The sequence below is a fragment of the Chiloscyllium plagiosum genome, unplaced genomic scaffold, assembly GCF_037043375.1.
Source record: "Chiloscyllium plagiosum isolate Xiang-an unplaced genomic scaffold, Cpla_swu_hap1 HiC_scaffold_23, whole genome shotgun sequence".
NCBI classification, from domain to species: Eukaryota; Metazoa; Chordata; class Chondrichthyes; order Orectolobiformes; family Hemiscylliidae; genus Chiloscyllium; species Chiloscyllium plagiosum.
This window is the reverse complement of record NW_028270161.1, coordinates 19,680,015-19,703,025: the sequence shown is the minus strand read 5'-3', so window position 1 is coordinate 19,703,025 and position 23,011 is coordinate 19,680,015. Positions and strand designations below refer to the sequence as shown.

Here is a 23,011-nt window from a genome sequence, read left to right as displayed (position 1 = left end):
GCAGTGCCGAGTTGGAGGCTTGGGACTGGGCTAATGTGGCGGGAGGGAAAGTGAGGAAACGAGGAAACTGGTGATATCCACATTGATCCTGTGTGGCTTAAGGGTCCCAAAGTGGAATAAGAGGCGTTCTTCCTCCAGGTGTCGGATGGTGAGGGTTTGGTGATGGAGGCAGCCCAAGACCTGCATGTCCTTGGAGGAGTAGAAGGGGGAGTTGAAGTTTTCAGCCATCGGGTGGTGGGGTTGGTTGGTGCGGGTGTTCAGCCACAGGGCGGTGGGGTTGGTTGGTGCTTGCAGGTGTTCAGTCACAGGGCAGTAGGTTTGGTTGGTGCAGGTGTTCAGCCACAGGGCGGTGGGGTTGGTTGGTGCTTGCAGGTGTTCAGTCACAGGGCAGTAGGTTTGGTTGGTGCAGGTGTTCAGCCACAGGGCGGTGGGGTTGGTTGGTGCTTGCAGGTGTTCAGTCACAGGGCAGTAGGTTTGGTTGGTGCAGGTGTTCAGCCACGGGGCAGTGGGGTTGGTTGGTGTGGGTGTTCAGCCATGGGGCTCGTCTACATATACATCAATATCTTCTACATCGGGGAGACAGGATGCCTACTTGCAGATTGTTTCAGAGAACATCTCTGGGACACCCACACTAACCAACCCCACTGTCCAATTGCTGAACACTTCAATTCCCCCTCCCACTCCGCCAAGGACATGCAGGTCCTGGGCCTCCTCCATCGCCAAACGCTCACCACCCGAGGCCTGGAGGAAGAATGCCTCATATTCTACCTTGGGACCCATAAACTACACGGGATCAATGTGAATTTCACTAGTTTCCTCATTTCCTCTCCCTGCATATTATCCCAGTCCCAGCCTCCAACTCAGCACTGCCCCCTCCTGACCTGTCCATCATCTTTCCCGTCAATCCGCTCCACCCTCCTGTTCAATCTATCACCTTCTCCCTCACCTTCATCTAACTATTGCATTCTCAGCTACCCTTCCCCCCGCAACCCCATCCCCCTCCCATTTCTCTCTCAGCCCCCCACAAGCCTCATCCCTGATAAAGGGCTTATGCCCAAAACGTTGATTCTCCTCCTCCTCGGATGTTGCCTGACCTGCTATGTTTTCCAACACTCAAAATTTAAAATTAGCAATACTATCATTAAAGATAACATATTTACAATACAAAGTAGTAACGCTGTGTGCATTAGTTATTTTTCCATGATCACAGTCTTTAAAACACTGCAGAATTCAGCAAACAAACAATAAAATTAGATTTAACCCACTTTAAGCAGCAGCGATTGTCTGCAACAGCTTACCCCAGAGATATCAGCCACACGATGGATTGGCACCTCCTTCTTACTGTGCAGTCCTTTAGCATTCTTGATAGCCCTAAGGCGGCAAAAGAAAAGCGTGTATAACAAAGACAAAATATTTGCTGCAAATATTGGAATACAGAATCAGGAATGAATGTATCAGTACAAAGTCAACAGCTGTAACAACAACCAGTAATAAGGATTCCAATGAATCTTTTATAATAATACAACCGCTGGATTTTGAATGTTAATAATTCCAGGAATAATTTAAGGATGATGCAAAAGAAGCAATCACATCTCAAGAAGCAAATTCTACACATGTGTCTGTCTCAGATCTAATTTTCAAATGCCTATTTGCTATAAAGTATATCAGGAATGTGACTGGAATACTCTCCATTTGCCTGATTTAGATAGCTCCAAACAAGAAGTGTGACACTATCCAGGACAAAGCACCCTGCTACAATGGTACCCTATCTACCACCTACAAAATTCACCACCTTCACCATTGATAAATAGTGGCAGAAGCATGTATCATCTTCAAGATGCACTGCAATCACTTAACAAGGCTTGCCTGAAAGCCCCCTCCAAACCCACGACCTTCACCACGAGAAGGACAATTGCAGCAGATACACAAACATTCTACGAGTTGTACTACCCAGCGAGATCCCCTTCAAGCCCCAAAACATTTGAACCTGAAACTATATTGTCATTCTTTGATAGTTGATGGGTTGAAATCCCAGAACTACTTTCCTAACAGCACTGCTGGTGTCATTACACCTCAAGGACTGCAGCAGATCACGGTGGCAGCTCACCGCTATCTTCTCTAGGCAAAAGAGTGAAGAGTGAGTTCTTATCCCTCCAGTAAGTAAAACATCAAAATCCGTGAATTTACTGGCATGTAAAGTTCATTTGCAAGTTGAAACAAGAATACAAAAAACAAATTGTCACTGCATGAAACTGTTTTATGTATGTTCTTTACCTGGAGTTTGGAAAGACAGTGATTGGAGTCTTTGTTGAACATGAATTCAATTCATTAATGGTTACCCACTTGAGTTGGGGGAATTCACATAAAGAATTGTATAGTTGCTCCCAGAGTCTCCCAAGGCAAACCCCTTCCAGAAAACAAGTGACAGAAGCTACTTTAAATTGCCATTCTTTGGCTAGGTTAAGATTTCATATGAAAACATGGTAAACTATACAATAAATGGTTCAGATCCACATTGCTACAATTCCATGAATTTATCTGATTATTTTCACTCAAAGTTCCCCCAATAATGAAGTAACTGTAGTTCATCCATACACGTTTGTGCAGATATACAACTATCACTACACAATTAAGCATATTCAAATCTCAATTCTTCTTGGGCAGTTTGCTTGCTCCTCACCTACTGGCAACAGGATACAATGAATTGTCAATCATGAGTGAATTTTAGTCAGAACATGGAAATTACAACTTAATCTTTTGTTTGAAGTGATAGTCATTCAGTACACAAAAGGCTTTTCAGCCCATCGAGTTTGCACTGACAATCACTACAACTAAAGGCACGTTAATCCCAGATCTTTGAATCTTATGATATTTCAAGTGCTCACCCAAATATTTTTACTTAAAGGTTTAAGGTTTCCAGCCTCCACTGCCTTCCCAGGCAGTGCATTTCAGATTCCCAGCACCTTCTGAATGAAAATGCTTTTTTCTCAAATCCCTTCAATCTCCTGCCCCTTACCAGAAAACTATGTCCCCCTCATGACTGACCCTCAACTACAGGAACAGCTGCTCCATCCTCTCCCTAGCCATACACCTCAATTATGACCCCCCTCAGCCTTCTCTGCTCTAGTCTCTCCTTATAGTTCAATTGCTCCGTCCTAGGCAACATCCTGTTTAACCTCATTCTCTACCCCTTCACATCTTTCCTTTAGTGAGGTGACCAGAACTACACACAGTACCCATGCTCTGGCCTAAACAAGGAGTTCAAAAATTCCTCCTTATTCTTATAATCTACGTCACAACTGACAAAAGCAAGTGTGCCATATACTTTAACTCTCCTACACTTGCTCTCCCAAGTTTAGGGATCAGTGAATAATTACCCAAGATCTCTTTGCTCCTCTGAGTTAACCAGTGTACTACCATTCATCAAATACTCCCTCATCTTGCTTCTTCAGCAGGAATGCAGAGTTGAAAGTGTTGTTTGGGTGAAAGGGATTCCTTCAAGTCTGAAAAACTACAGTGTTAATTAACCTTTGTGATTTAGGGTGTAGGTTTGCTCACTGAGCTGTAGGTTTGATATCAGACGTTTCATTACCTGGCTAAGTAACATCATCAGTGGCGAGGGAGTTACTTTGTGATTAACCAGAGAACAGTCTTGTTGACTAAACAATATAAAGTCTGTTTCAATTAATGCAACTATTTACAGATTATATGAATATGACCCACATTATTACAGAGACTGTTAGAAATACAATAGCCTCAGGTTGGTCCCTTAAAAGCTCCTTCTGTATTCTGACAAAGGCCCCATAACATAGATTAACTGTACTCTGACATTAACCCCTTCACATCCACATATAGCAGGGAGAAGTAAATCAGATCAAGCTTCAGCATTACAATCCAACAATCATCCTGGACTTGAAAGTGCCATAAAATCTACAATGCTTCCAAAGCTTATTGTATCTGAATGACTATGATAGTGGTAGAGTGTTACACTTTGGAAAGGGAGAAAGCTAAAGGGAGGGGGAGAGCGAGGAGAAAAAGCTGGGAAATAGAAAATGCTCCTTTAGGATTAAACAGTCAACTTATCTTACCACATCAGCAAAAAATGCATAAAGGAATTTAAATGGATAGCTTTGAGAGAAGTTAACCAAATTCTCTTAGCCTGCTGGTGATCTATACATCAGGCTCCTCCTCTTTTCACTGATCCAGAGAATGGAAAAGAAAAAGACTTGCATTTATATCGTGTCTTTCACAAGTATGAGATATTCCAAAATGTTTTACAGTAAGGAAAATACTTTTAAAACCTAATTATCATTACCTCTTAGTAAGTAACAATTCACAAACATGATAACAGCAAGATAAACAAAACCAAAGTGCTTCTAACAACAATCAAAAGACCCCCGCCAGAATGCTTGCATGATGATGAGTCCATGCTTAGCTACAATAGCCTCCACTGTCAAAAAGAAACAGAAAGAGACTGTTTATCTCCTTGATTCTGCAGAGATGTGCAAGTTACCTGTGGCCTAATTCCCTACACACCCTTGTCAGAATCCCCTCATGTCTTTGGTCAACAGTAATCAATCAACCATGATTTAAAATTAACTACTGACCTAACTACTGCCCTTTCCAGAAGACAATTTCAAATTTCTGCCAGCTTTGTTTATATAGTAATGTTTCTTATCTCAAGTCTGAAAAATCTAGTGCAAAGGTTTAGATTGCATTCTCTCGTCCTAGAGTCCCCAACTCTACCTTATCTGTTCCTCTTAATATCTTGAAAGCTTCTCTCAAGCCCTCCCCTAAAATCTCTAACTTCCAGGAAATACTGGTTCATGTAAGTTGTCTTCGACTCCAGGTATCATTCTAGTAATTCCACAATGCAATTTATTCAAGGTCAATACACTGTTTGAAAGATGCAATACCAAAAATTGGCCAACATTTCATTCATGGCTTAACGAGAGCACTTTATGACCATCTAGTCCCTTGTATTCTAATCATCTCAGTGCAAAGAGAAGTATCCCATCAGCCTTTCTAATCATTTTTCAGACGCACCCGCAACATTTTAATGTTCCGTATGCATGGATCGCCAAGTCTCTTTGGACCAATATGTTAAGCTTTCACCCTTTACAAAGTAATCTGATCTACCCTTTGTAGCTATGAAGCCGATGACCTCAGGCTTACCTGAAAGTCATTTAGCACGGTTTTTACCTATTCACAAGCTATTAATATCTCCAGTATAGCAACCCATGCTCTTTGCTTCATCACAATGGTAAAATTCTGCTATTCTTGTACAATTGTCTAGAGTTTGGAAAATAAAGATATTATTTTTTAAAAATAGAAAATAGGAGGAATAAGCATTTCATGCCAATTATGCCATTCATTATGATCATGGCTGATCATCCAACTCAACAGTCTGTTCCCACTGAGCCCCCATATCCTTTAATTCCTTTAGCCCCAAGTGCTATATGTCATGCCCCCTTACAATCATACAATGTTTTGGCCTTCATTACTTTCTGTGGTAGTGAAGTTTAGACTCACCATTCTCTAGGTGAAGAAAACTCTCATCTCAGTCTGAAATGGTTTACTCCTACACCTTTAGACTGTGACCGCAATAGTCATTGTTATTCAAACAAAGACACATTTATCTCCATTTTCTCTTGCCTGCTAATCAGTTTTGTATCCATTTCCATACACTATCTCCAAACAGATGTACTTCAATGTTACATGCTGTCTGCTGTGAGAAACTTCAAAAGCCTTCTGAAAGTGCAAATAAACCACATTCATTGGCTCCTCACATCAACTCTACAAATTAGATTGTTGAATTCCAGTAAACTTGTCAAGCATGATTTCCCTTTCATAATTCCATGCTGACTCTATGTGATCCTCTCACTGTTTTCTAAGTGCTCAGCAATTAAATCTTCTATATCAGACTCTAGTATATTCCTCCCTACCAACATCAGGTCGACTGGTCTATAATTCCCAGGCTTTCTCTCTGCCTCACTTTTTAAATAGAGAGGCTACATTGATTACCCTCCATTAAATTGGAACTGTTCCAGGATCAAGAGTGTCTTGGAAAATGACCAGCTATGCATCTATCATTTCTTGGGCTATTTCCTTAAGTACAAAGATGTAGATAATGAGGTTCAGGGGGTTTACCTGCCTTCATCACCATCAATTTCCACAACACCATTTCTCTACTTGTACTGATATCCATCTCTTTCCCCAAACCCGGTGTTCCCCAACATTTCTGGTATGCTAATTGTGTTCTCTTTTGTGAACACAGAACTAAAGCATGCCTTTAGTTGGCCAGTCATTTCCTTATTCCCAGTTATCAATTCCCCTGCTTCTAAATGTATGGGATCTGTGTCTTTCCCAATCAATTTCTCTTCACATAGTCATAGAAACTTAAAAGGTCAGATTTTATGCTCCATGCAAGTTTATATCCTATTTACACTTTCTTAAACAATCCCTTTGCCCTCTTTTGCTGAATTCTAAGCTGCTCCCATTCCTCCAATCCCTTGCTTTTCCTGGACAATTTGTATGCCTCTTCATGGATCTAATACTCTCGAACTTCCCTTTTAAGTCATGGTTTAATCACCTTTTCCATTTCACTTTTGTGTCAGACAAAAATAAAAATTTTTTTGCAGTTCATTTATGTGCTTTTTAAGCGTTTTCCATTGCTTTCCACTATCATCCCTTAAAGTAATGTACACCCAATCTAACACAGCTAACTCATACCTTATCCCATTGTAACTTCCTCTATTTAGTTTGAAGACTCAAGTCTTGGAATCAACTCCATTACTCTCCATTCTGATGAAGAATTTTATTGTATTATGGTCACTCATCCCCAAGAGGCCACATGCCAATCATTCCTTTCTCATTTTACAATTCTCAATTCAGGTGGCCTGGTCTCCAGTTGGGTCCTCAACATATTGTTCCCGAAAACCATTCAGTAAACACTCCAGGAATTCCTTCTCTAGAGTATTGTCAGTAATTTGATTTGCTCAATCTGTATGTTGATTAAAGATCACCCATAATTATAAATGTTGCTAATTTCCTGTTGAATGCCATTCCCAACATCACCCTTGCAGTTCTGGGATCTATTTACAACTCCCAGTAATTTTTTTTCCCCTTTTTCCTCAGGTCTACCCATACAGATTCCACATCATCCAAGCTGATACTCTCTTCACTAATTGTGTTAATTACCTCTCTAACCAGCAAAGCAACTCTACTGCCTTTTCCTTTTTGTCCATCTTTCCTAAATACTGAATACCCCTGGATATTCAGCTCCCATTCTTGATGACCCTGCAGCCATGTCTCTGGAATCTTGACTCTATCATCTGTTTTGTCTATTTGCACAATTAATTCAGCCACTACATTGCATATGCTTCGTGCATTTTGGCATAAAGCTTTTCTTTATTCCACTTCCTCTGACTCCTTGTATAGATTTCCACCCTCCAGCCATTTTAGTTTAAAGCCTCCCTAACCACTCTAGAAAATACTCCCTGTAAGACATCAGTCCTGGTCCTGCCCAGGTGTACTGTTCCTACCTCCCCAAGATACTATCCCAAAGTCTCAGGAGTCTGGAACACAGTCCCCTTCACACCTCTCCAGCCACAGGTTCATTGATAATATCCTGCTACATCAACTGGCTAGCACATGGCACTCATGACAAACCGGAGATCGTTACTGTTGATGTTGCAATTTTTCATTTAATTCCTAACTCATTATATTCTGCTTTGAGAACCTCATCCCATTTATAAGCTATGTCTATTGTAGCTGTTCACCCTCCCCCCTCCAGAATGGCCTGTAGCCGCACTGAGACATCCTTGAAGGCAACATAGTACCGTACAATCTCATTTGCAGCCACAGAAGTACCTGTCTTCCCTTGGAATTGAATCCCCCTAAATCTTTGCATTTCCTCACTTTTTCACTCCTCTCTGTGTAGCAGAGCCAACTGTGTTGCAAAGAATTTCTGTTGTTGCTTTCCTCTCACCAGTATCAAAAGTATATCTACTTCATAGGGGAATAGGCACTGAAGACTACTGCATTGCCTCCCTAGTCCTATTGCTGTGTCTAATGGTCGTCCATTCACTTCCTACTTCTGGATTCTTAGCCTGCATTGTGACCACCTCTCTATCTCTGATATTCGCCATCTCACTGATGCTAGACAGTGTCCCAAGTCACTGATCCAGCTCCAAAATCCAGGTTTTCATTTTATGCAGCTGGAGGTATTCTATGCACAGGAGGGCCCCAGACACTGGATATGTTCCCAACTTCCCACAAACAGCAAGAAAAACACATCCTTGAGCTCTCCTGTCATGATTTACCACTTAAAATTAAAGCCTCAGGAAATGCTTTGTATCAATTTCTGTAAGTCAAATAGGAACCTTATTTATAGTCCTCATTATTTTAAAATATAGTCCTGACAAACTATATGGCACTGACAAAAAACACCAATTTCCTACTGTTCCAAATTCCCAGAAATCCAAACTGCACCTTATACTAAAGGAGAGAGTAATGCTCTATGTTTAGATATCAATGCCAATGACTCTCTTTTATGCTCCATGCAAGTTTATATCCTATTTACACTTTCTTAAACAATCCCTTTGCCCTCTTTTGCTGAATTCTAAGCTGCTCCCATTCCTCCAATCCCTTGCTTTTCCTGGACAATTTGTATGCCTCTTCATGGATCTAATACTCTCGAACTTCCCTTTTAAGTCATGGTTTAATCACCTTTTCCATTTCACTTTTGTGTCAGACAAAAATAAAAAATTTTTTGCAGTTCATTTATGTGCTTTTTAAGCGTTTTCCATTGCTTTCCACTATCATCCCTTAAAGTAATGTACACCCAATCTAACATTAACTACCAGCAAAAATTACTTCTGATCTCTTTCTTAAAAAAAACTTCACAGAACTGAAACTAAGCACCTTTCGATATTTTAAAACTTGCAACCTCAATTTTTGGAAATGTCAAATGACACACACTTAATCATAATTAAAAAGCTGAGGGAAAAATGTATAAAAACAAAATCAACAATTCAAATTAATGGTCTGAAGGTTGTTATGAAGTTGTGGGTGAACTGTACCGTTAAGGGAGCTGAAAATTCTGGCTAGCACAAAGTGTGCTGAACACCTAAAAATGTAACATTTGGGTTGAAACACATGTCTGATTCTGTGTTGCCAGGATATAAAAACAAAATTCAAAATTTGGCTAGATTAAAAGATGCCCCAGGTACAAAAGTCCAATCAAATTTGAATCTTACTATTTTGGATGGCATCAAACCAATGAAATGATCCGATGTTTTGGGGTATAAAAAGTATACTTTTTTGAACAGTTAGCCAGAGCGGCAAAAAGAGCAGGAGAAAGTGAGGACTGCAGATGCTGGAGATCAGAGTTGAAAAATATGTAGCTGGAAAAGCGCAGCAGGTCAGGCAGCATTCAAGGTGCAGGAGAATCAACGTTTCGGGCATAAGCCCTTCTTCAGGAATGAGGAAGGTGTGCCAAGCAGGCTAAGATAAAAGGTACGGAGGAGGGACTTGGGGGAGGGGCGATGGGAATGCGATAGGTGGAAGGAGATTAAGGTGAAGGTGAAAGGCTGGATAGGGGGTGGAGGCGGAGAGGTCGGGAAGAAGATTGCAGGTCAAGAAGGCGGTGCTGAGTCAGAGGGTTGGGACTGAGATAAGGTGGGGGGAGGGGAAGTGAGGAAGCTGGAGAAATCCGTATTCATCCCTTTTGGTTGGAGGTTTCTTAGGCGGAAGATGAGACGCTCTTCCTCCAGGCGTCGTGCTGCCATGGTCTGGCGACGGAGGAGGCCAAGGACCTGCATGTCCTTGGCGGAGTGGGAGGAGGAGGCCACATTGGTTGCAGCGGATGCAGTAATTGATGTGTGTGGAGGTGCAGGTGAATTTGTGATGGATATGGAAGGATCCCTTGGGGCGTTGGAGGGAAGTGAGGGGGGAGGTGTGGGCGCAAGTTTCGCATTTCTTGCGGTTGCAGGGGAAGGTGCCAGGAGTGGAGGTTCGGTTGGTGGGGCGTGTGGACCTGACGAGGGAGTCGCGGAGGGAGTGGTCTTTCCGGAATGCTGATAGGGGAGGGGAGGGAAATATATCCTTGGTGGTGGGGTCTGTTTGGAGGTGGTGGCCTCCTTCTTCAAAGACCGCAACTTCCCCTCAGATGTGGTTGATGATGTTCTCCACCGCATCTCCTCCACTTCCCACTCCTCCGCCCTTGAACCCCGCCCCTCCAATCGCCACCAGGACAGAACCCCACTGGTCCTCACCTACCACCCCACCAACCTCCAGATACATCGTATCATCCTTCATCATTTCCGCCACCTCCAAACAGACCCCACCAAAGATATATTTCCCTGCCCTCCCCTATCAGCATTCCGGAAAGACCACTCCTTCCGCGTCTCCCTCGTCAGGTCCACACCCCCCACCAATCCAACCTCCACTCCCGGCACCTTCACCTGCAACCGCAAGAAATGCAAACCTTGCGCCGACACCTCTACCCTCACTTCCCTCCAAGGTCCCAAGGGATCCTTCCATATCCATCACAAATTCCATATGTATCACAAACTAACTCTGCACTATGAATGGGAACCTAGACTGTAGCTTTAGGGTGCAGGACCTGGAGTGTAGGGAGGTTAGGAACATGGCATTAATTTCAAAGGAGGGTGCCTGTAAACAGGAAAGTGGCTTGAAGTGTGTATACTTCAATGCAAGAAATATACAAAATAAGGTAGGTGAACTTGCAGCGTGGGTTGGTACCTGGGATTTCGATGTTGTGGCTATTACGGAGACATGGGTAGAACAGGGACAGGATTGGCTGTTGCAGGTTCCAGGGTTTAAATGTTTTAGTAGGGTCAGAGGTGGGGGTAAAAGAGGGGGAGGTGTGGCATTGCTTGTCAAAGATAGTATTACAGTGGTGGAAAGGACGATGGATGAAGACTCGTCATCTGAGGTAGTTTGGGCTGAAGTTAGGAATAGGAAAGGTGAGGTCACCCTGTTAGGAGTTTTCTACAGGCCTCCTAATAGTCCTAGAGATGTAGAAGAAAGGATTGCGAAGATGATTCAGGAGAAGAGTGAAAGTAATAGGGTGGTTGTTATGGGGGACTTTAACTTTCCAGATATTGACTGGGAAAGCTATAGCTCGAGTTCGTTAGATGGGTCGGTGTTTGTCCAATGTGAGCAGGAGGGTTTCCTGACACAATATGTAGACAGGCCAACAAGAGGTGAGGCCATACTGGATTTGGTTCTGGGTAACGAACCAGGCCAGGTGTTAGAATTGGAGGTAGGTGAGCACTTTGGGGACAGTGACCACAATTCGGTGACTTTTACTCTAGTGATGGAGAGGGATAAGTGTGCACTGCAGGGAAAGAGTTATAGCTGGGGGCTGGGAAATTATGATGCGGTGAGGAACGACTTAGGATGCGTGGCTTGGAAAAGTAGCCTTCAAGGCAAGGGCGCAATTGATATGTGGAGCTTGTTCAAGGAGCAACTATTGAGTGTCCTTGATAAGTATGTACCTGTCAGGCAGGGAGGAAAGGGTCGTGTGAGGGAGCCGTGGTTTAATAAGGAATTGGAATCCCTTGTTAAAGGGAAGAGGGCTGCCTATGTAAAGATGAGGCGTGAAGGTTCAATTGGGGCGATTGAGAGTTATAAGGTAGCCAGGAAGGATCTGAAGAGAGAGCTAAGAGCAGCAAGAAGAAGCATGAAAAGTCCTTAGTTGGTAGGATTAGGGAAAACCCAAAGGCTTTCTATAGGTATGTCAGGAATAAAAGAATGACTAGGGTAGGAATAGGTCCAGTCAAGGATAGTAGTGGGAAGTTGCGTGTGGAGGCTGAAGAGTTTGGGGAGACACTGAATGAATACTTTTCGTCAGTATTCACTCAGGAACAGGACATTGTTGCCGATGTGAATACTGAGTCACAATTAATTATAAATGGACGGCTTTGAGGTATGTAGGGAAGAGGTGTTAGAAATTCTGGAAAGGGTGAAAATAGATAAGTCCCCTGGGCCTGATGGCATTTATCCTAGGATTCTCTGGGAAGCAAGGGAGGAGATTGCAGAGCCATTGGCCTTGATTTTTATGTCCTCGTTGTATACAGGAATAGTGCCAGAAGACTGGAGGATAGCAAATGTGGTTCCCTTGTTCAAGAAGGGGAGTAGGGATAACCCTAGTAACTATAGACCGGTGAGTCTCACTTCTGTTGTGGGCAAAGTCTTAGAGAGAATTGTAAGGGATAGGATTTATGAACATCTGGATAGGAATAATGTGATCAAGGATAGTCAGCATGGTTTTGTGAAGGGCAGGTCGTGCCTCACAAACCTTATTGAATTCTTTGAGAAGGTGACTAAGGAGGTGGACGAGGGGAAAGCGGTAGATGTGGTGGATTTTAGTAAGGCGTTTGATAAGGTTCCCCATGGTAGGCTACTGCAAAAAATACGGAGGTATGGCATTGAGGGTGAGTTGGAGGTTTGGATTAGGAATTGGTTGGCTGGAAGAAGACAGAGGGTAGTAGTTGATGGTAAAGGTTCATCTTGGAGTGCAGTTACTAGCGGTGTTCCGCAAGGATCTGTTTTGGGACCATTGCTGTTTGTCATTTTTATAAATGACCTGGAGGAGGGGTTAGAAGGTTGGGTGAGCAAGTTTGCGGATGATACGAAAGTCGGTGGAGTTGTTGACAGTGAGGAAGGATGTGTCAGGTTACGGGGGATATAGATAAGCTGTAGAGCTGGGCAGAAAGGTGGCAAATGGAGTTCAATGTGGGTAAGTGTGAGGTGGTTCACTTTGGTATGAGTAACAAAAAGATGGGGTACTGGGCTAATGGACGGATACTTGGTAGTGTGGATGAGCAGAGGGATCTTGGTGTCCATGTACATAGATCTCTGAAAGTTGCCACCCAGGTAAATAGTGCGGTGAAGGCGGCATATGGCGTACTGGCTTTTATTGTTCGAGGAATTGAGTTCCGGAGTCCTGAGGTCATGTTACAATTGTATAAGACTCTGGTGCGGCCGCATCTGGAGTATTGTGTGCAGTTTTGGTCGCCATACTATAGGAAAGATGTGGAGGCACTGGAACGGGTGCAGAGGAGGTTTACCAGAATGATTCCTGAAGAAGGGCTTATGCCCGAAACGTCGATTCTCCTGTTCCCTGGATGCTGCCTGACCTGCTCCGCTTTTCCAGCAACACATTTTCAGCTCTGATCTCCAGCATCTGCAGACCTCACTTTCTCCTTACCAGAATGTTGCCTGGTATGATAGGAATATCGTATGAGGAAAGGCTGAGGCACTTGGGGCTGTTTTCATTGGAGAAAAGAAGGTTTAGGTGACTTGATAGAGGTGTACAAGATGATTAGGGGTTTAGATAGGGTTGACCATGAGAACCTTTTTCCACGTATGGAGTCAGCTATTACGAGGGGGCATAGCTTTAAATTAAGGGGTGGTAGGTATAGGACAGATGTTAGGGGTAGATTCTTTACGCAGCGAGTCGTGAGTTCATGGGTTGCCCTGCCAGTAGCAGTGGTGGACTCTCCCTCTTTATGGGCATTTAAACGGGCATTGGATAGGCATATGGAGGATAGTGGCTAGTGTAGGTTAGGTGGGCTTGGATCGGCGCAACATCGAGGGCTGAAGGGCCTGTACTGCGCTGTATTCTTCTATTAAATTCACTTGTACCTCCACACACATCATTTACTGCATCCGCTGCATCCGATGTGGCCTCCTCTACATTGGGGAGGCAGGCCACCTACTTGCGGAACGTTTCAGAGAACACCTCTGGGACACCCGCACCAACCAACCCAACCGCCCCGTGGCTGAACACTTTAACTCCCCCTCCCACTCCGCCAAGGACATGCAGGTCCTTGGCCTCCTCCATCGCCAGACCATAGCAACACGACGCCTGGAGGAAGAGCGCCTCATCTTCCGCCTCGGAACCCTCCAACCACAAGGGATGAATGCGGATTTCTCCAGCTTCCTTATTTCCCCTCCCTCCACCTTATCTCAGTCCCAACCCTCGGACTCAGCACTGCCTTCTTGACCTGCAATCTTCTTCCCGACCTCTCCGCCCCTACCCCCTCTAGAGCCTATCACCCTCACCTTAATCTCCTTCCAGCTATCGCATTCCCAACACCCCTCCCCCAAGTCCCTCCTCCCTACCTTTTATCTCAGCCCGCTTGGCACACCTTCCTCATTCCTGAAGGGCTTATGCATGAAACGTCGATTCTCCTGCTCCTTGGATGCTGCCTGACCTGCTGCGCTTTTCCAGCAACACATTTTTCAACTCTGCAAAAACAGCAGCCAGCACCAACAAGACTGCTTGCGGAAATACCTGCTCTCTGAAAGGTACCTTTATCAAGGACCTGTGAAGCAGAATCCCCAAGATAGGAATACAGAAGAACCGAAAGCTGCCTGGTTTTGAAACAAGAATTTCTTTTTGTAAATCTTAATTTTTTTTTTTAATAAGACCAGTATCGTAGAGAAGGTGGTAAAAGATAGGTTTAAGAGAAAGGAGTTGTAAATAGTTCTAAGTTAATATTCGCTGTTAGACTTAAATAATAAAGTTGTTGATTTTTACTTTAAATAGTAACTTTTAGGATACATATTTGCGTTTTGAATTTTAACAGATTGCAGCACAGGGTGAATCTTTTCTGTGTTGCTGGTTTAAATTAGTATAGGGGTTTACCCCTTGTTGTAACAAAGCTACACTTACAAGTTTTTACCACAGATTGCTGTTGTCAGAATATATGAGTACGTATCTCTCCAAGAGAGTGACATATACATGTAGATGGTCACTTACAATGAAGTGTCATCAGTATTCTTTATAGTAGGGGAGACAACTGCATAATTAGTGAACAAATCATTTTGCATTAACACTACATTTATTTGAATACACTGATGCTATTGAGCTTTATCACAAGAATTGCAAGTACCCACAACTACCCAACAGCCTTATCCCAGAATTAAATCTGTCACAGGAATCAGACCCCAGACTGAGGCAATATTTCTTGGCATTAACAGCATCTACCAGGACTGCCATCCACAGGCCTCACCCTCAGAATTCTAGACGTTTCCTACTGAATGCTGCCATGTTGTAGTTTCTAATTGCTTCAGCAGTTTCAATATAAAAACCTTTTCAGTCAGGCAAAAGACACAGAAGCTTGAACACATGTACCAACAGGTTCAAGAACAACTTCCCTGCCATTGGACTAATTAATGGACACACTAACTTGAAATAATACTGATCTTGCTTTGCACACCTTGGTTCAGTGTAATGTGCATGCTTCACTCTAAGCATCCTTTGATCTGTATATCATTGTTTGTTATGATCTGCCTGTCCTGCTTGTAAAACAAAGTTTTTCACTGTACTTAGGTAAACGTGTTGACTATATGTCAAACCAAAAGGAATCCACAAGATTCTAACAAAATGAAACATATTAAGAAATTGCATTCATTAATGAATTTTGTACATCATTCCGACCTCTTTTAATGGTTTTATCATACTTGCTATCACGGACTTGATTCTGAGTAATGTGTTTTGATAGCTGCAGTCTCTATTGCCTTAATTAACGATTTACTCAAATCAAATAACATTTCTATTGAACTATATCCATGTTAATCACAGAACGTCACACAGATACAGTGTACCTGATGAAAATAAATAATGCACAAAGAAATAGAAGTTGGCAAAAGGAGAACTACATATCTTAGAAACATAAGATAGTATGAACCAAAGAAATCTCAATCAACTCTGTTATAGGCAGAGCTGTCAATCTTTATGGAAGTGTTATATACCCAAGCTCATCTACACTACAGCACTCTGTCAGATTCAAATTCATGAATAAAGTAGCAAATCTTACACAAGAATTTTACAAATTTCTTAACCCTTGAATAATTCATGAAAATCCCAGATCAAATTTCATGACAAAAATTCCATTAAGTCATTTCCATTTACAGAATCATCACTGCAAGAGTACTTAATGCATATTGTTCCTCATTCCATTCTTCACCTACCCTTCAGCCAACTACCATGGTACTTCTGCACAATTACTAAAAGTCAATGAAAGACTACAAAGGCAACCCATTCATCCAAAACCTCTTACAACCTTTGCATACTTGGAACAGCTTGGAATTACTTTCATCAGTTACATGAATGTTGTGAAGGAAAAGAAAAACAACAGGAGGAGGAATTCAGGAGAAGAGTTTCCTGTATATTAGCTGTTCTGCAAAATAGCCGCCTACTTAAAAAAATATATGGTTAGCGTTTTACAGACAGCAATGATCTACAAGTGCCAGATGAGTTTAAAGCTCTTCTTCATCTTAATATTAACTCTTCTCAAAGAATTAAGAGTTTCGCCTGCCAAGATTAGGTTGTGAAAAGCAAGAAGCATCATTGGAAAGACTGATAAAAATTTCTGAGCTTCAGCTTAAGTTTGTTTTCTTCTCTCGTGGTGTGAATGAATGAACATTTAATTATGCAAAGTAAATTGCTACAAACAATGCAAGAGCCAAAGTATTCTTGGTATTACAAATCAAATTAGCAAGGATTTTGCATTAAACAGTGCAATATTTCAAATCTAAACAAAACAAATACCAAATACAATCTTAGCAATTACTTTGCCAAAAATAACTTGCACAATTCCAAGACAATTTGTAGGAACCATAGAATCATACAACAGAGGAACAGGCTCTTCGGCCAACTATGTCTACGCTGACCAACAAACACCAAAATACACTCATTCCAATTTGCCTGCACTTGGTGCATAGCCTACCTTGCCCAGAGTTAAACAAAATTTGGTACCAAGCCAAATTAGGACATTTTGGAGAATGACTAAAAGTTTAACCAAAAGAGTTGGATTTTAATGAATGTCTGAAAGAGAACAGAGGGATTTCAGCAAAGAATTCCAGAGTTCTAGGCATAATTAGATGAAGATACAGCTACCAAAGGCTGAGCAATTAAGATCATGGAAGTGTGAAGTGCCTGTACTGTAACAAGTCAGCGATCTTATAGATATGGGTGACAGAGACCACGAAGGGATTTAAAAACAAGGATTTTTTGTTTTTTAAATACAGCTTTAAATTTATCTGGAAGTGCAATGAATGAGTACTGACGTTACTTTAAAAAAAAGTTTCATCAGGTGAAGGTGAACAGAGATTCATACATTTTTCACTTGCGTTCCCCTCTCCGAATCACAGAAGTGCAGTTAATAGGAAAGGAAGGCACCTCAAACTCAGATTACTTATATTTCCCTGAATCTCATTAGCAACCAATCTCCTCCTATGGCTACTGATTATATAATATCATTAAGCATACATATTCACCGCTATTCTAACAGAACAATGAACAGAAAATGGGATCAAGGGCAAAAGTAAATTTTAGACAGGATTATGTATGTATAATGAAATAGTGGTCTTTGAATTCAGGGTTCAAGGTGAGGCAACTCATTCCAGGAGAACAAAAGTCTATATTTTTGCATAATTTTAAGCTCAGTACAATACAAGAAACACATCGATTAAATGAAAGGTAAAATTCCTTCTGCACCATCTCAAGCACTCCCAGTTTTACAACAAAATGCTCTTAAACCATGGAGTCAAGAAAATAACCTTGTGACACCTACTTGCTGTTGCACTATCCATCCTTGAAAGACATAAAAAACAATAAAATTTCTTTTATGGGCCCCTTGATTATTTAGTGGTTTTGGAATACCATTAATGTCTTCAACCATGAAGACTGACAAAACATTTATTCAGCCCTGGAACAAACTTGCAATGATGTCACAAATTTGCTTCTCACTGGGTACAAATAGCACAAAATGGGAGGAGTTAAGAGAAAAAAAAGACATACACAGGGGGTATCCTGATGGTCGGTCATGTAATCTATGACATACAAGGAACTTATCGGCCTTTAATCCTATTAGTTTCCCTAGTACATTGTTCATGAGATCGGTTTGTGTTTATTTCCTCCCTGCTTGGGCCCTTTAACTATTTAGTATTTTTGGAATACCATCAACAATCCTCAAATATTCTCAACCATGAAGACTGACGCAAAAACATTTATTTAACCTTGGAACAACCTTGCAACAATGTCACAAATTTGCTCCTCTCTGGGTATAAGTAGCACAATATGGACGGAGTTAAGAGAAAAAGACAAACACGTAAAAGTACTAAGCAGAGGGCTTGTCATGCAAATATTTGAAATATACAGGGAAGTAAGAAGAGTAGACGGATTAGCATTAGGTGGTAGTCTTCATGGAATAATCATTCCGTAGCCGAACAGTAAGATTAGCACCGAGAATGTCTGAAAACCACATATGGCCATATTTGGATTTAATCTGTAATAAACGATGTTATAAAGAGCCCAAGCCTAAAGTCAGCTCCTTGCCTAACCTTAAGAACTTGGTTTTCATGAGTTTAAATAATGTGCATTATTTATGCCCAATTTAACTCAAAATCTAATTCTACATCAACTTGTTCATTTTCTCACACTCCCTCTCAAGGAAAGATTAACATTTGCAGAACTTTGCCTGTTGAATAAGGGTCTCTTTCCCACTCTTTAAGTGTAACTAGGTGAATGAATACTTTATATCAAAGCATATCAAAGTTCCTGTACGATTCCCACAAGTGCATTGTTCAGCAGTTCACAAAGTAAACTGCATGTAGTTTTATCACTAGATAGTCAGTTTTCTATAGTGGTGAACTTGAAAATCAACAAGCTTGGAGACCTTATTAAGAATTTTTTTTGTTGTTGCTGTGTGTGTCAAGTTTCATGTTCAGAAACAATGAGTCTGGAAATCTAAGGACTTTGAATTTTGGACAAGTCCACAGACAAAGGGTGGCATGGATTCCACAAATGGTTTTCATTTTGCTACGTCCATAAGACAGGCATCCATCCATTGTCAATCAAACAGGAACTTGCGAGAAGTTTAGAGTAATTCGAATTATATTATGTAATCCATGGGATTTTGATAAACACTCTCAGTTTGAGAGAAAGACAATGTTTACAATGAGTTTCGGACAAAAATTCTGTGAAATCCTCTGAATAGGATGGGTATGAAGACCACTTTTTCTGAGAAGGGAAGGATTATATAACAACCTTGGCTATGTTCAAATGAAGAGTTAGTGCTTATCCCAAACCAGGAGTGTTGGGATAAAACTCTGAAAAGTTTACTTAAAGGTGAGTATATTTAATCAGGTGAGCTATAGCTTGACGAAGAAGCTAACTACAGTTCCAATCTAAAAGTTGAAATCATAAATGATTTAAACCTATCAAGGTGTGAAATACAAGGATCGCGGTGTCAATATTGTAGGGGCACTGTTTTGGGTATTATACAAAAGCGGCTTTGTTTCTTTCCAATTTATGAAGGAGTGCTTTGGGATTACACTTTTACTTACACTTAAAAAGCGTTTGATCATGTATTATAAGTAGATGGTTTGGTTTAGTCTGTTCTATCTTAATTTAGTTTGCCATACACCTTCTGTTTTATCATTAAATCAAAATCCGCAGCACAGTGTGCCTATGTTTCAGCAACAGTCCAAACCAAAACAAATCAAAATACAATCTATCATACCAGGTGCTTATCTGGGATTTGGCTTATCCAGTAATAACAGTTGGGATTTTAATACTTTGCAGAAATTGCACAAGTCACCTGGCACTTGGCAGCCAACTCTGAAGTCTTTCAATTTTATTTTTGAAACAATAAGGTAGTTCCAGAAATTTCTATACAGAATACAGTCCATGCTTAAAGTTTTGCTTAGGATATGTCCTTACTGACAAAACTGTCGCTATCAACTAAATTACCCAAGGGCTGAACTTCACCTGATACATTAGTTGATAAAATGCAACAGCCACTCAGATAATGGTAGAATGTTCATGGTAAAATAATCATGGTACATTTACTGATTACCATACATAACCAGTTATATAAACTTAAATAAATAGCAAAACATGCAATGTTATTTACATGAAGTCCAGCTTTATTCACTGGAGACTTGCAAAGTATTTTCCCCTCTCCAAACCCTCGAGTGGCTTATGTCAATTAATAGAACAAAATATCTTTATTCTCAGAGTAGCTGTTGAGGTAAGTATTAAAGGGAATGTGAATGTGTCTTCCTTTATACAAAGAATGGTAATACGTTATGCCTCTCTTGCCAATCTGAAATTAGAAAGAATAGCTGATTCTAAATGGATGTGAACATCCTCCACTGCATTACTCAGAATTTGCAGTGAGACTCTGCAATACCAAACCCTACCTTAAAAACTGATGGACAAAAAATGTCAGAATTGATTTTCAAGCTAAGGAACTCCTTATGGAATATAACAGCAAATACCATGTTTTATGTGATACAATGGAACGAATGTGGTTGTCACTAGAAGAATTTTACCATTGGCATCTTTAGTTTTACTTCAGAATCTTGATGTTTCATGCTACAACAATTGATAAGAGAACATTACAGATAAGCACCTTCTAGTTTGGATGCAGGATTTGTACTTGTTGGAAAAGCTTTCATACGGTGTTACTCCATTTTCTGAATAATACTAGTGTTTAATATTAACACAAATGTTTGAGTCTTCAAAGTATAGATGTTTTTACAGGTACACAATCCTTTCTCCGAAATCAAACTTTTTTCGAGGAGTGTGGAGCGGCATTTTGGCGTGCAAACAGGTGGCTCAACTCCACACCCAATCGACCAAGTCATTCAGATGTAACGTGGCAACGTGGCCCAGCAGTGGCAGGCATCAATGGTGCCTCAGCACTCGTACGATTCATACATGCATCTACTGTTTGGTAATTTATTTTATTTCACTGTGAAAATGTTATTTATTCCAAAATCCAAAAAATTCCAAACTTCAAACTCCAAAAAAAAACTGACCCCAAGGATTTCGGATAAAGGATTGTGTACCTGTAGTTCCTGTCTCAGAATATCCAATACTCCAAAACAAAAGCAAAATACTGAAAATCCAAAGTAAAAAGAGACTGGAAATACTCAGCACGTCTGAGTTCTGAAGAAAGGACATCAAACTGACCGATAACTTCAAACACCATCTTCCAAACACGTGGGTAGAATGTAGAAGATTCTGGTTCAGATAAATATGAAGGAAATGACGTTTGGTAGGAACTAATTAAAAAGAATAGAAGCTGGAAGCATCCAGAAATGAACTAGAGAAAACAAATGAAAATCAAAATAGTAATTGCCTTAACTTTTCTTCATTACTAAGCTTCTCACTTTTACACTAAAATGTACCCATTCACTCTCATGAAAAGATTCCCTTGACCAAAGGTCTGGAAGATACTGCTGTGTCGCTGCAATGTATCTTGCAGATGGCATACACCAACTACCATTCTGTGGCGGTGAATGAAATAAATTCTGACAATTGTGGTTGGAGTGCCAATTGAGGAGACTGCTGTGTCCTGGATGCTATCAAAATTCACAGTTGTCATTGGTACAGTTCTTCATTCAAACAAGTGGAGGGTATTCTGTCACATTTATGACTTCTGCCTTGTAGATGGCAGATAGGCTTTAGGAATTAAGGAGGTGAGTTACTTTCTGCAGAATTCCTAACCTTCAATCTGGTCCTGTAGCCAAGGTATTTATATGGCTGATCCAATTCACTTTCTGGTCCATGACAACCTCCAGGGTGTTATAGTGAGGGATTTGACGATAGTAGTTATTGAATGTCAAAGGGAGATGCTTAGATTTACTTATGGTAGATATTCACTGACACTGCACAAATGCCAGACAATGTTACTTCCCACTTTTCAGCCCAAGCTTGGATATTTTCCAGTTCTTGCTACATTCAGTTTAATCTTTCTACTAGTCACAAATACTTAAATAAGCACTCTCACAATCTATTTTTTTTACAGTAAACATGATCTAGGCCTCTGAGAAAACACCACTCTTCAGATAATGCAATGCGACCTTCGCATCGACCCAAGGTGTAGATAGGAGCCTTGCTTTAACATCCCCATCATGAATGTTTTGCCCATTGAGCAACAGTACTATACCACAACATTTTTTTCTATTTCCAAAACTATTCTTTCTTCATAAACTATGATTTCATCATAAACAGATAGAGGCAGACATTACAGAAAATTCAATGGCTTTTCATTCACTCAGAATGTGGACATCACTGGCTAGACCAGCAATTACTGCCTATCCCTATTTGCCCAGAGTGTAGCTTAGCATCAACGACAACCCTGTGGGTCTGAAGTTACATGTCAGCAAAAGCAGGTAAGGACAGATTTACTTCCCTGAAGGACATTAGTGAACCAGATGGGTTTTTCCTCAATAAACAACATGGATTCATAGTAATCATTAGACTCCTAATTCCTCTTACTGAATTCAAATTCCATTATCTGTCCTGGTAGGATTGAAACCCAGGTCCCTAGAAAATTACTTGGGTCTTTGCATTAATAGCCATCACCTCCCTCAAAGCACATTTTTTATTTGAGCATAGCATTGTTAGGTGCCTCCATTTAAATACAAAATTGGAGCAGTTCCTAAGTATGACCAGAAACTGTATACATTTCACTTTGAGGTGTTCTACAAGTTAACAGCCCCTCAAAATATTATGCAGAAAGGCCATTCCCCACTGCACTGTAGTGGCGGCTGCCTCAAGATTCAGTGTATCTCTCAGCATGCAACTTGGACTCTGGAATGAGCCACCCTGTAACAGTCAGTCGAGGACACTTTGTACTAAAAGTTCAACAAGTTTCAGACCAAAGACAATCTTTCATTAAGTTGATGGTCTTCCAGGTACATTTGATGTTTATCACAGCACGTGTCACAGAGAACAACCCACTGAAGACAGAGTCCTGTGCCACGCAGCTGCTCAGGACAAATATCAAAGTAAACCATTGCATCTCTTTCCAGATCTCCTTTGAAAAAACACATTCCAGAAGATTGTGTGCAATAGTGTCTTCATTGGCACTGTGGGCAGGATGCAGTGGTGCAGAGTCGGGGCATGCATGAAAGATGTGGCCACCTGCCAAGCTATGCCTTGGCATTTGTTGGA

At 41.1% G+C, this 23,011-nt stretch overlaps 1 protein-coding gene across 1 annotated transcript in view; it reads right to left on the bottom strand.

Annotated features, from left to right (window-relative positions):
• The window catches only part of snd1 (staphylococcal nuclease and tudor domain containing 1), an 890,588-nt gene that overhangs the window by 661,775 nt on the left and 205,802 nt on the right, over window positions 1–23,011 (bottom strand). Inside the window, exon 14 of the mRNA XM_043713955.2 lies at window positions 1,299–1,371. Coding sequence (XP_043569890.2) covers window positions 1,299–1,371 — 73 coding nt within the window. The remainder of the gene's footprint in view (window positions 1–1,298; window positions 1,372–23,011) is intronic.